Source organism: Capra hircus, chromosome 6 (assembly GCF_001704415.2).
Source record: "Capra hircus breed San Clemente chromosome 6, ASM170441v1, whole genome shotgun sequence".
Taxonomy (NCBI): Eukaryota; Metazoa; Chordata; class Mammalia; order Artiodactyla; family Bovidae; genus Capra; species Capra hircus.
Genome location: NC_030813.1, coordinates 59,476,018 through 59,489,022, shown reverse-complemented (window position 1 = coordinate 59,489,022; position 13,005 = coordinate 59,476,018). Strand labels below are relative to the sequence as shown.

Below are 13,005 nucleotides of genomic sequence, written 5' to 3'. Positions count from 1 at the left end.
GGGGGCCTGTGTTCAACCCCTGATGGGAAAGATCCCACATGTGTGACACAGCCAAAAAAAGAGGTAAATTTTATAATAGAGCGTAGGTGAACACAGTTCATTGAGTAAACTGGAAACTGTAATAGAAGAAGTATGTATTTTTTAAAATGTGATTTAAGGGAATTCCTTGGTGATCCAGTGGTTAGGATTCCGTACTTTCACTGCCGATATCCTGGATTCAGTCACTGGTCAGGGAACCAAGATCCTACAAGCCATGTGGCACGGACAAAAACAAAGTAATTTGCGTAATTTATCTCTAAATTTGACTAAGTCTGTGTGTCAATTGATTTAATTTTAAAACTAAACTTATAGTATGGTTCATGAAATAGCTTTGATGATTTGATAGGTTTCGTAGCATAAATGAACCTGTTACTGTAAGGCATAATGTCTGAAAAGTCTTTTATGAACAATAAAAATATGCATGTTCACTTTTTTTTTTGATAGGACTTCTGTAATGACAAGAGTTATATTTCAGAAGAGACAAGAGTACTTCTGTTAACAGGAAAGGTATTATATACTAGATAATGGGGGGATCTTTATCTCCTGTGCATATTACTGCTAACCTTTAAACGTCCCTCAAATTTTATAGTTCCTGATTCTTAGAAATCATGTTGTGGATTGTAGCATCTAAAGCATTTGTTCTCTTGGACTTTTTTCTGCCGTGAACCATTTTTTAGTTAAAACCATGTGTCCTCATCAGTACGGATAGGGTTCAAGTTATTTAGAATTCACAACACAAATTTCCCTGAAAAATCATATAATAAAGAGGTTAAAGCATCTGCCTCTAATGCGGGAGACCTGGGTTCAATCCCTGGGTCAGGAAGATCCTCTGGAGAAGGAAATGGCAACCCACTCCAGTATTCTTGCCTGGAGAATCCCATGGATGGAGGAGCCTGTGTGGGCTACAGTCCATGGGATCGCAAAGAATCTGACACGACTGAGCGACTTAACTTAAGAAAAAGAAAAGAAATAATTTTAAAGTATTAAAAAGTTAGTTTATATCCTATAAAGGTAATATGACATCTAAAAGAGCAAAAGGAAAAAGGAAATTTAGTATTTGATAAAGTATCTAAACTGTTAAAACTATGTACACTCAATAGTGATTATCTGTAAGGCATTTTACTATGCCTTACTCGTTATGCATTCCACTGTATTTTAGGGGCAGTTTTTATTTTAATTGAACAATAAAGAATAATTATTGCATAGGTTTTTTTCTGCATAGTTATTTTTAAAAGAATAATACTTCTGACTTCAAATTATGTTCAGACACAGTATTACAGAATTATCATTTCTAATAAATTGAGGATTTAACTTGCCAGTAACAACTGTTTTAACAACAATTCCTGGGCTTAAGCAAAACAATAATCCCTTACATGTGTATAAATTTATATGTATTCCTTTTAGTGAGGTATAAAATAACATGCGTATATGTAATTTCTAGCCAAAACCTGCTGGAGTACTAGGTGCTGTAAACAAGCCTTTGTCAGCAACGGGAAGGAAACCATATGTTAGAAGCACTGGAGCTGAGACCGGAAGCAATATTAATGTAAATTCAGAGCTGAACCCTTCCACCGGAAATCGACCAAGGCAATTTTTTTCTTCAGTTGTTCTTGTTATGATCACTCACTACTTGATGCATCTTTCAGTTCCTTTTCTTAAAAGCACATCACAAAAATGGACTTTAGGGAGCATCTTAGTAAAAAACATAGTGCTGAATTTTAGTAAAACTAATGATGGTGATTGAGTGTGTACGACACACTGGGAAACCATTTAGCATTCTGAATGTATAAAAAAGTTAAAAAAAAAGAATTTGTAGTAAAACTAATTTATTTGGAAGTGTGTGTGTATATGTGCAAATTTAACACTTAGGAAAACTGAAAATATAACTCTTTAAACAAATTTATATGCTTTTTAACTCAAGAGATTTAGTATAACATGAATAAACATAACATTGTTAATAACATTTTCCACTTATTATTAAAGATTCCATGTTTAACATGTCAGGTGTTTACTGTCTTAGCTACTGCATAAAGATTTCCACCTGACCCTACTCTTAAAAACACTGAATAATGAGGCTTTTAAAGATTTTATTCTGATTCATGATATTTTAAGAATAAATTCAACTGGTAGTGTTTTAAACACATTTTTAGCAGTAGGATCCAAAGATATAAAACTATTAACGTGGGACATCCGTGGTTTACATGGATGGTGGGCGTCAAACACCTTTCCCATGGCCCTTTCTAGCAGCCCCCTCTCTTAGAGCTAATTAAGGGCACAGGCTGAAGAAAGTGATAGTCTTAATCTGCTGTACTTTTGCGCGTGGTTTTAGCGTTTTCCACCCCCAGCAGATAGGCTTATAGAATACTTACGTTGTTTGTTTCTTGACAACTAATCTATCAGGTGATTTTAGGCAGTCATTTCCTTCTTACATGAGTAAGGTTAAATGGAAATCAGTAACTTGGTATAATAGGGCAATAGGCTGTAGCCACAGATATGAGTCTTGCTAACTTGGCCAGCCTTCTAAGCCAGTCTAAGCCTCCTGTTTTCTTACTGGTATAGTGAGAGAGTAACCTTTGTATTCATGTGGTCAAATAAAGAAGTTTTGGTGTGTTTCTCTTCAACAGGGAACAGAGTTCAGAGGCAGCAGAAACTGGTGTTAGTGAAAACGAGGAGAACCCTGTAAGAATTATTTCTGTCACACCAGTAAAGAATATTGACCCAGTAAAGAATAAGGTAAATTTTTCAATTTAATGAGTTTCTCCCATGGAGATTCTTACTACAGTTTCATAATAGGAGTGAAAAGCCCACGGTCAGTACATTAATGTATACTACATACTATACATGTGTGTATACAGGTGCTTACTGTGCTTTCTCTCTCCAGAAATGATTCTGTGTTCACTTTCTTCATTTAACCAGAGCTTGTGTGGTCACCCATAATGGTGTCTTTCTACCACACTACTTTTCCCAGTACCTTGAAAGAATAGGAACTGAGGGGTTTTGAGATCTTGTTTTCAATACTTCATTGACTCCTGCCAGAGATCAACACTTCTTGTTTGTTTAAATTGAACTTATGAGCTAGCCTTAATGTTTGAGTTTTTATCTATTTAACAGCTGCATTCTTTTTTTGATGGTGGATCTTTTATCTGTAGCTCCCAATATTCTTAATTTTTCAGCAGGATAGAAAGGAATGTAACAGTGGTAGGAGGATAACGTTCCTGAGTTGGAATAGTATAAGAATAGTAATTTTTTTTTTTTCTGTAGAATCATATTTTTGACATACTTTTTTTACACACCATATATTTATGGTATTTATAAGATGTTTTAGGAATTACCCTCAGGTACATAAAATATAGGACTACACAGTCATTCCACAGTAGCTGAACTTTTCCTATCAAAACTCGTCTGAACTCAAACTGAACAGATAGGGGTTCTTATTTTTCATGTATATATTTATTTATTTGGCTACATTGAGTCTTAGTTGAGGCATGCAAGCTTAGTCACCCTGCTGTATGTTGGATCTTGGTTCCCTGACCGGGGATTGAACCTGCATCCCCTGCAGTAGAAGGTGGGGTTTTAACCACTGGACCGCCAGGGAAGTCCCTGATAAAAGGTTCATTTTTTGGTCAGTCTCTCACTGTCCATACTCATGCTCTTTGCTAGCTGAACTTCACTATGTCAGTAGATTCAGGGAACCTCTCAAATGTCTTAGAATTCAGAAGCCAATAGATTTAGGTATTGTGGGATCTTTTTATAGAATTAAATATTCAGCATAAATATGCTTCGATTCAGAAATGCATATTGTTACAGATACTTAGTTAAACATGCTTGTCGTGTGTATTAAGAGGTAGTACAGGGATGCAAATGTTTACCTAGTACAAACAGCTATCTATAACCTTCCCAACCTCTGCAATAAAATTGTATAAAAGATAAATTGGATACTTAAATTCTAATTTTTGAGGGGCCAAAATGTGACTTTGACCTGAAATATTATATTGTTTTGTTCCAAACCCTGTTTTAAGTTTTTCATACTTCCAAAGAATGTTTTAACAGTTCAGTGTTGCCTAAAGAGACATGTCATGTTTTGGCAAAAGCCTGATAGCTTCCCAGTCAGATCTCCCATAAATTGATATGATCATTTCTTTCCAGGATCTGGTCCTCAGTCTTACAGGCTCAAAACACTGTGTTGCTAGTATATTAAAAGAAGATATGATCTAAGGGAGTGTTTCTTGCTAACCAGTTTCTCAAAGAGGTTGATGTGTAAACCAGTTAATTATATAAATAAAAACTATCCAACAAATTGGATATGCATGTTTACAGATCAGAATATTTTCTATTATTCACTCTGTGAGAGAAATCAAATTGTAATATGAAGAATGAATAAGGGAGGTGGTTAGAAAAAGTAAGATACTAACATTCCATGGATGCAGGCAAGCAGTACTGCCAGTGTTGCCCTTTAGAGTCTTTTTCTTCATGCCTGTAGCTGACTGTAGGCATGACTATGCCTTCATGCCTCTTCATTTGGTTTTTGCATGAGTTTGTTATACATATGCACATACACATAATGTTCATAAATATGTAAATATGATCATGTACATGACTTTTAATACAGTCTTTTTTTCCCTATTAAGCAGCCTTGTCTTGTGTGTTCAATTTTTTCTCTCCAGAGTTATCATTTTCTTACATGTATACACATAAATCCTTTCCCCCTTCTTTGTCAGTGCAAACAATGTTGGATTAAACTTACTGGTGATTTTTTTTCTAGGGGCTGAGTTCTAGCAGTGGGATTGCTGGGTCAAGTAGTAAAATACTAGAGATTTTAGATGTTTCTATATTGTTTTCTCAGAAAGTTAGAACACCTGACATTTCTACTAAGCGGGTACTTTTTTCTCTACATATCCACCATCAGCAGGTTTTATAGTTCTTTTGAATCTTTTTCCGTTTAGAGTATCAAAACTAATACCCCACTATTGTTTTAATTTTATATTTATTTTTGTTGACCATTTGGATGTATCTTATGTGAATTGCTTGTTCGTATTTGCCCTTTTTAAAATTATCTCTGTTCTTTTTTTTTCCGGCCATGCTGCACAGCTTGTGGGAACTTCACTAACTAGAGATTAACCCTAGGCCACCAGGGAACTCAGTAACTCAACTTCTGATGCTGTAGTAGTTATACCTTCTTGTTAACACTCTTGCTCCCTTCTGATCTATTCACCAAATATAGCACCCAGTGTGATCTTTTTAAAAATATAATTTGGATTATGTTTGCCCTCTGCTTAAAGTCCATCAGTGACTTTTATTATGGACAGAGGACCCTGGTGGGCTACAGTCCATGGGGTCACGAAAGAGTAGGACACAACTTAGCAACTATACAACAACTTTTATTAGCACTTAAAATAAAATCAGATTTCTTAAAGGTCCCATAAAGTATTCATGATCTGGCCCATGCTTGCTTCTCCTGCCTTAATACCAGTCTCACATCACTTCAAGTTACTTAAATCTTCCAAGCTCTTTCCTTCTTTGTGTGTTTCCTGTTGCCTCTTGCATCTGTCTAGAACACCTTACTTTCCACATGGTAAGCCTTGCTCTGATACTGTTATTCCCCAGAATAATCAAATTGATGTTTTCCTTTTATTTATTTATTTTTTTCCTGAATGCCCTTTAATCTCTTTAGCACTTAGGGTAATCTGTACTTAAATGTTTGTTTACTCTTTAAAAAAGATTAATCATCTATTATGCTCATCTACTGAGGACCAGCACAGTATCAGTTTTGTTCCCCAGTCTATGCACAGCAGCCACTACATGTAATAGACACTAAGTTGAGTGAATGGTGTCTGCTTCAGGTTTAACCAAACTTAGTCATCTTTATTGGCCTTTTTATTTTGCCCAGGAATCACTATCTTTCACCAGGTGACTTTGCATATCTCTGCTCTAATCCATTGTATACTGTTTAACAGTTTACCCTGTGTGGACCACCTTACTCTTTTTCCTTCATGTATTATCTGTTCTCTTAAGATAAACTTTAATGTTTTAATCCTCAACATGAAACACTGATTTTTTTGGATTTTCTAACTTAAGATACTATTTTCATGAGTTTTCATTTAAGTAAATTATCTTGAAACATGAAAGATTTATATGTATTTCCCGGTCATTCTGAAAACATTTTGAGGGGAAATGAAAGTTAATTAACTGAAAAGATATAGTCTTAATTTTTTGAATGATGATAGTGGTCCTTTGTTTCCCTTGAATCAATTCAAATTATTACAGTTGATTCCTAAATTTCATTCGTATAAAGGTCATTTTCATCCTGAAAACTATTATTCCTCCTAATGTCCATTATGTCTGTTAAACTAAAATCGAATTTTATTAGCTTAAACATTTTAGATGACAATATGTATGCCAAACTAGAAAGAGGAAAAAAAAAAAAAGAGAATGTTCAGAAAAAAATAGGTTAATGACCGATTCAATAAGAAGAGACAAAAGTTTGAATGAATGAGTGAAGTGAGATATTAAAGAACTTTCTGTTACAGAACTAGGAAGATGATTATGGTTAGATGCATCATAGAGAAAGAAAATAACATTGAATTATGAAAACATCCTCCCTGCTTTTGAAAAGTGGTAACATTAAGAACATACTAGCAATAAAAAGGACGTTTTTATTTAAAATGAGTATGAAAGAACAGCTGAGTAGGTTTTCTCTTGTAACTGCCAGTGCCATTTAATACATATTTACTGAGTATAATATTTGCCACGCACTATGGTTAGGTATCATGTTCAGTCCTTACCCTTAAGAAATTTACATTCCTCATGGGATGTAAGCAGTGAGTTAGAAACCCTGAAATCCCAACTCCTAAAATACTTGCAGAATGCTTCTAGTCAGATCAGTGATATTTAAGGAATTTCTGTTCATAAAATTGTTTTCTGCTCTTCTAGGAGATTAATTCTGATCAGTCTGCCCAGGGCAACATCAGCAGTGACCGAGGAAAGAAAAGAACAGTAACAGCAGCTGGTGCAGAGAATATCCAACAAAAAACAGATGAGAAAGCAGATGAATCAGGACCACCTGCCCCTTCAAAACCCAGGAGAGGACGTCGACCCAAATCTGAATCTCAGGGCAATGCAACCAAAAATGATGATATAAATAAACCTCTTAGTAAGGGAAGAAAGAGAGCTGCAGTCAGTCAGGAGAGCCCTGGAGGTCTGGAAGCAGGTAATGCCAAAGCACCCAAACTTCAAGACACAGCCAAAAAGGCAGCACCGACAGAGAGACAGATTGACTTGCAAAGGTAACGTACTCCATTCTTTCTGAACTTTTGAGTTTAGACATTTTGTTTTATTCCTAGTTGCCAGGCATCGCACCCAAATACCTAGCCATTTGGGAGTGAAAACGGCCCCCTGGTTTTCCTGAGTAAGTTATGATGGTACTTGTTTTTAGCTCATAAACTTCAGGACAACAATTTGAAGAGAGATCTCCTAAATTAGGATATAGTATTTTGGTATTTCTATTTGTTCGCAAGGATATTATTATCTTGGTCTTCTTCACATAGTTGCCTGGGGTTTACTAAATATAAACGGCTACTTTTTTGATACAGAAGTCCCAGAATGGAGTAAATAGATGTCATGATACCTGAACAAGTATATCTTGCGCTTTAAGTCCACTTGTTATAGTAAACTTTAATATAAGTCAACAACTTACTTCTCTCCCCTACCCTTCCCAATGAGAAATAACCTCACAGCTGCTCGTCTTTGATCATGTTTGGGTTGGGTTTTAAATTAACATTTATGAAATTCTGAAGTTTGGGGTTATTAAATTGGTTACATTTTAAATGTCTCTAAGTACCTTTTCAGCATCTAACGGCAGCTGATCTAGGCCCAAATCTGACTAAGTAATAGGAGTTTCTTCTACTCATTTCCAGTTTTATGTACTAAAAGTAGAAAGCCAATATCGGGGGCAAATTTTATTATTTTCTCCTCAAACCTAGACCTTTGACCTGGAACAACATACTTAACCTTGGCCTCCTTTTCTTCATCAGTAAGACAATATGATAATACCGTCTTCAAAGGATTGTTGTAAGAATTAAATGGATCATTAAATAGAAAGCACTCAACAAAATGCCTTGTGTAGAATAAATGCTCAGTAATTAACCACTGTTTTGAATTCTAATTGTTTTACCCCTTAATATATTTTTAGTTATGCAAAAACTGAAGAAATTTCATTGGAAGAGATAGCCAGAATTCTCTAAAGGGTTTCTAGAATTCTGGCCTTTCCTCACCCACATAAAATACTACTGATATCACACCCAGGCCATCTGAGCCACCTGATCTTATTTGTCACTAGCTGTCCTTTTCCCATCTAACCAAAATATCCAGGCACTTACTTGAACCTTGAAAATATTTTCAGTAGCAACCAACCTTATCTCTGAAATTGAGCATTGTAAAACCCATTGCTTTGCTTTTAGTTACACCATATGCCCCCAAAGCATTAAACAAACCCAACAAAAATGGCTTACATGCCAGAAACTGCTCTTGATTTTAAATGGCTTTGGGCCTTCTGAAAAATCTTAAAATATCTCTTTTAAGAGTGAAAAGATACCTTAGAAGTCTTAAGTATGCCAGTTAGTAGATCGGTTGGGCAATGTGTTACGCACAATACAAAATTCTTTGATGATAGGTGTTTGTGATAATACTTCAGTACCATAGTACTTCAGTAGAATAGATACTGTGCACATATCTTAGAAACTTCTGATTGATTTATTGACTATTAATGCATGGCTAACAAAACATGGAAGGACATTCTGAAACTTTCTGCCAAGCTTCCTTTTGTCTTTTCCGTTCTTTCCTGAATCTAATCTACAACTCTTCCCTTAAATTCTGGCATTATGACTTTTGTTTGGAAACCTAATTACTCCAGAAACTCTGTATTACTCACAGTATCCTCTTGCATAGAAATAAATACATTATAGGCACATGAGTATTGCTCTTTAAACTTCTCATTTGTTCTTCTAACAAATACAGACGGATTAGACTGCCAGCATTGTGCTGGGTGTTGGCAACACATAAGTATCCAAAATAGATAGACTCTTGCCCTCAAAGAGTATACTTCCCCAGCTTATTAATTCCAGAAGAGAGCAGAGAAACTTTCACTTTAGGTCTACTGACTGATAAAAACATAAGAATTATTTGTATTACTACATAAAGCAGTGAAACTCTGACTCGTGCTACAATATGGGTGAACCTTAAAGACATTCATTATGCTAAGTGAAATAAGCCAGACCCAAAAGGACAAACAGTGTATGATTCCACTTACATGAGATACTAGAGTAGTCAGATTCATAGAGGTAGAATGAGGTGGTTGCCAGGGGGAGAGAGTGGGGGCTGGCATTTAATAGATACAGCGTTTCAGTTTGGGAGGATGAAAATATTCTATTAAAATATTAATCCTAATATTCTTTATTAGGTTGTGCAAAAGTAATTGCAGGTTTGTGTTATTGAACTCTGCTCTTTGATATTCATATACATTCTTAAATGTATTTATGTTTTACACCATTTTAATGTGCATTTCTTGCTTTGTTTTGCTAATGACATTTATTGTAGACTGTAGAAATGATGTTAGACAAAAAGCAAATTCAAACAATTTTAAGTTCAAAATGGGTCGTAAAGCAGCGGAGACAACCCACAAAGTCAACAGTGCACTTGGCCCAGGAACTGCTAATGAACGTACAGTGCAATGGTGGTTCAAGAAGTTTTGCAAAGGAGACAGCAGCCTCGAAGATGAGGAGCACGGTGGCAGGGCATCAGAAGTTGACAATGACTAATTGAAAGCAATCATCGTAGCTGGTCCTCTTGCAGCTACACAGGAAGTTGCAGAAGAACTTGCCATCAACCATTCTACGGTTATTTGGCACTTGAAGCAAACTGGAAAGGTGAAAGGGCTCAATAAGTGGGTGGCTCGTGAGCTAACCGCAAATCAAAAGTAGTCATTTTGAAATGTCATCTTCTCTTATTCTGTGCAACAACAAGGAACCACTTCTCAGGTTATTGTGACAGGCGACAAAAAGTGGATTTTATGACAACTGGTGACAACCAGCTCAATGGTTGGACCAAGAAGAAGCTCCAAAAGAACTTCCCAAACCAGACTTGCACAAAACAAGGTCATGGTCACTGTCTGGTGGTCTGCTGCTGGTGGTCAACTTTCTGAATACTAGCAAAGCCCTTACATCTGAGAAGTGTGCTCAACAAAACTGCAACGCCTGCAGCCAATATTAGTAGGCCAGTTCTACTCCATGACAGTTCTCAACCACACATCATAAAACCAGCACTTAAAAAGTTGAACAGATTGGGCTGTGAAGTTTTGCCTTATTGACCATATTCACCTGACCTCTCACTAGTTGACTACCACATCTTTAAGCATCTCAACAATTTTCTGCATGGAAAATGCTACCACAGCCAACAGGAGGCAGAAAATGTTTTCCAAGAGTCTGCTGAATCCTGAAGCACGAATTTTTACGTTACAGGAATAAACAAACTTACTTCTTATTGACAAAAATGTGTTAGTTGGGAAAAAATGTGTTGGTTCCTATTTTGATTAATAAAGATGTGTTTGAACCTAGTTATAATGATTTAAAATTCACAGTCTGAAACCACAGTTACTTTTGTACCAGCCTAGTAGAGATAAATGGCAGTGATTGTACAACAGTGTAAATGCACTTAGTACACACTGAACTGTGTACATAAGAGTGATTGCAATTTTAAGTTTTATGTTACATATTTTGTTGCACTTAAAAAATTGTTACATAAGACTGGTAATAGTTAACACTAATACAGTGCTTATTATTAGTCAGGCTCAATTCTAAACTCTTTGTTATCCTATTAAGTGCTTAAAACATCGCTACATGGGTAAGTACTGTCAGTATCCCTAGTTTATAAAGAGGAAGAAATCCAAGAATAGAGAGTCCGCACAGCTTTTGTTCCCTTCGCTTACATGAATAAGCGAAGTAGAGGAAGGATTAAAACCAGGCATTGTCACTCTGGAGTTCATATTATATTGTCCTATTAAGGTAAAAATTTAGTCTTAATTCTATGAGTACTGTACATGCGTACAAAACTAGTTTAATAGAGGATACTTTGAAAAGACTTTATAACTAATGTAGTTTATATATGTGAAACTTTATTCCATAAAGTGGAAAATGTTTGTGTACAGTTAATTTTTAAAATTATTACATAAGAAGCTGGTTTATTAAAATAATCATAGTTTAAATCAGACAAAAACTATAGTCATCTTTTAAACCTATTTCAGAATTCATGCAGAGAAAAGCCCTGGCATTTCAGCTTTAGAGAGGGAGAAAACCAAGGGAGAAATCAGATGTTCCTGAAAGTACCAAACTTAAATGGAGCACGTAACACTAGGAGAGCATTGAAGGACTGCAGTGAATAGTGGGCGGAATAATGTGTGGGGGTTTTGGTATATTGGTAGAAATAATAGTGGTAATAGGGAAAGGTTGTTAAATGTCTATTTAAGGCAACCATCTTTATAAAGCAAGCACCAACTGTATGTTAGAAATAAGGAGGTTAGACCTGCAACAGTTACTTTCCCAGGCCACCTGGCTGGTGCTACACAGAGCAGGGGTTTTGAATCCTGGTCATGTCCCGTGTTAACACTGCATAGTGTTAATAGTGAAAGCTGCAGTTGGTTATATTTCTCCTCTAAACCATGAACATTCACCACTCTTACTTGTTTCTCCTCTTAATATGTAAAAAGGAGATGTTTTCATGTGTAGCACTTCATGGCAAATAGAGGAGGGAAAGTGGAAACAGTGACAGACTTTATTTTCTTGGGCTTCAAAATCACTGCAGGCAGTGACTGAAGCCACAAAATTCAGAGACACTTTCTCCTTGGCAGAAATGCTATGACAAACACTATATTAAAAACCAGACATCACCATGCCAACAAAGGTCCATATAGTCAAAGCTGTGATTTTTCCAGTAGTCATGTGTGGATGTGAGAGTTGGTCCATAAAGACCGCTGAGCCATCATCGAAGAATTGATGCTTTCAAACTGTGGTGTTGGAGAAGACGCTTGAGAGTCCCTTGGACACCAAGGAGATCAAACCAGTCCATTCTAAAGGAAATCCACCCTGAATATTCATTGGAAGGATTGATGCTGAAGCTGAGCTCCAATACTTTGGCCACCTGATACGAAGAGCTAACTCACTGGAAAGACTGATGCTGGAAAAGATTGAGGGTAGGAAGGAAATTGGGGTGACAGAGGATGAGATGGTTAGATGACATCACCAACTTGATGGACATGAGTTTGAGCAAGCTTCAGGAGATGGTAAAGTACAGGGAAGCCTGATGTACTGCAGTTTGTGGAGTCACAAAGAGTCACTTTAGCAACTAAACAACCACCACCACCAAGTAATAGGAATAGACACACTAAAACAAAAGTTCCTTGTGACTCAGCTATTGTCCTGTCCTTTAGCTTGAGGAGAAAACACTGGTCAAAATTCTGAAGGTGCCGATTTTATTTTTTATTTCATGGGAAACTCTAGCTTTCACCTTCCTATAAGTTTCTAAATATACTTTTCATTAACTGCAAAAATTACCTGCGATTGATTTGACATCTTACCTGTATTTTCTGATTTGACATCTCACCTGTATTTTCCTGAGACCCAGTGAGAATCAGATACAAGTTTAAGCCACATGACTGAACAATTCAGAATACAGAGCTAATACAAACACCTTGAATCAGCCTGTTAAGATTATCAGTACACTTTTGACCATGTAGTTAATAAAGAGACAGGGTTGCCAATGCTGACAGCCATCAAGCACTGCATTTCTGAGCTAAGGATGAACCCAGAGTGGTAGGATCAGGTCAGTTACTGCTGCCCTGGCAACTTGAAGTGTAGCCTAGGGTCCTTGCATTGTGGAACCAGATCTGGGTCTGGATCACTGCGCTAAAACTAATTTAAT

The 13,005-nt window shown here is 36.3% G+C and overlaps 1 protein-coding gene across 1 annotated transcript in view; it reads left to right on the top strand.

The window, feature by feature from the left end:
- The window catches only part of PDS5A (PDS5 cohesin associated factor A), a 128,456-nt gene that overhangs the window by 110,189 nt on the left and 5,262 nt on the right, over window positions 1–13,005 (top strand). The window contains exons 29-32 of the mRNA XM_018049381.1: window positions 484–546; window positions 1,481–1,626; window positions 2,664–2,772; window positions 6,970–7,322. Coding sequence (XP_017904870.1) covers window positions 484–546; window positions 1,481–1,626; window positions 2,664–2,772; window positions 6,970–7,322 — 671 coding nt within the window. The remainder of the gene's footprint in view (window positions 1–483; window positions 547–1,480; window positions 1,627–2,663; window positions 2,773–6,969; window positions 7,323–13,005) is intronic.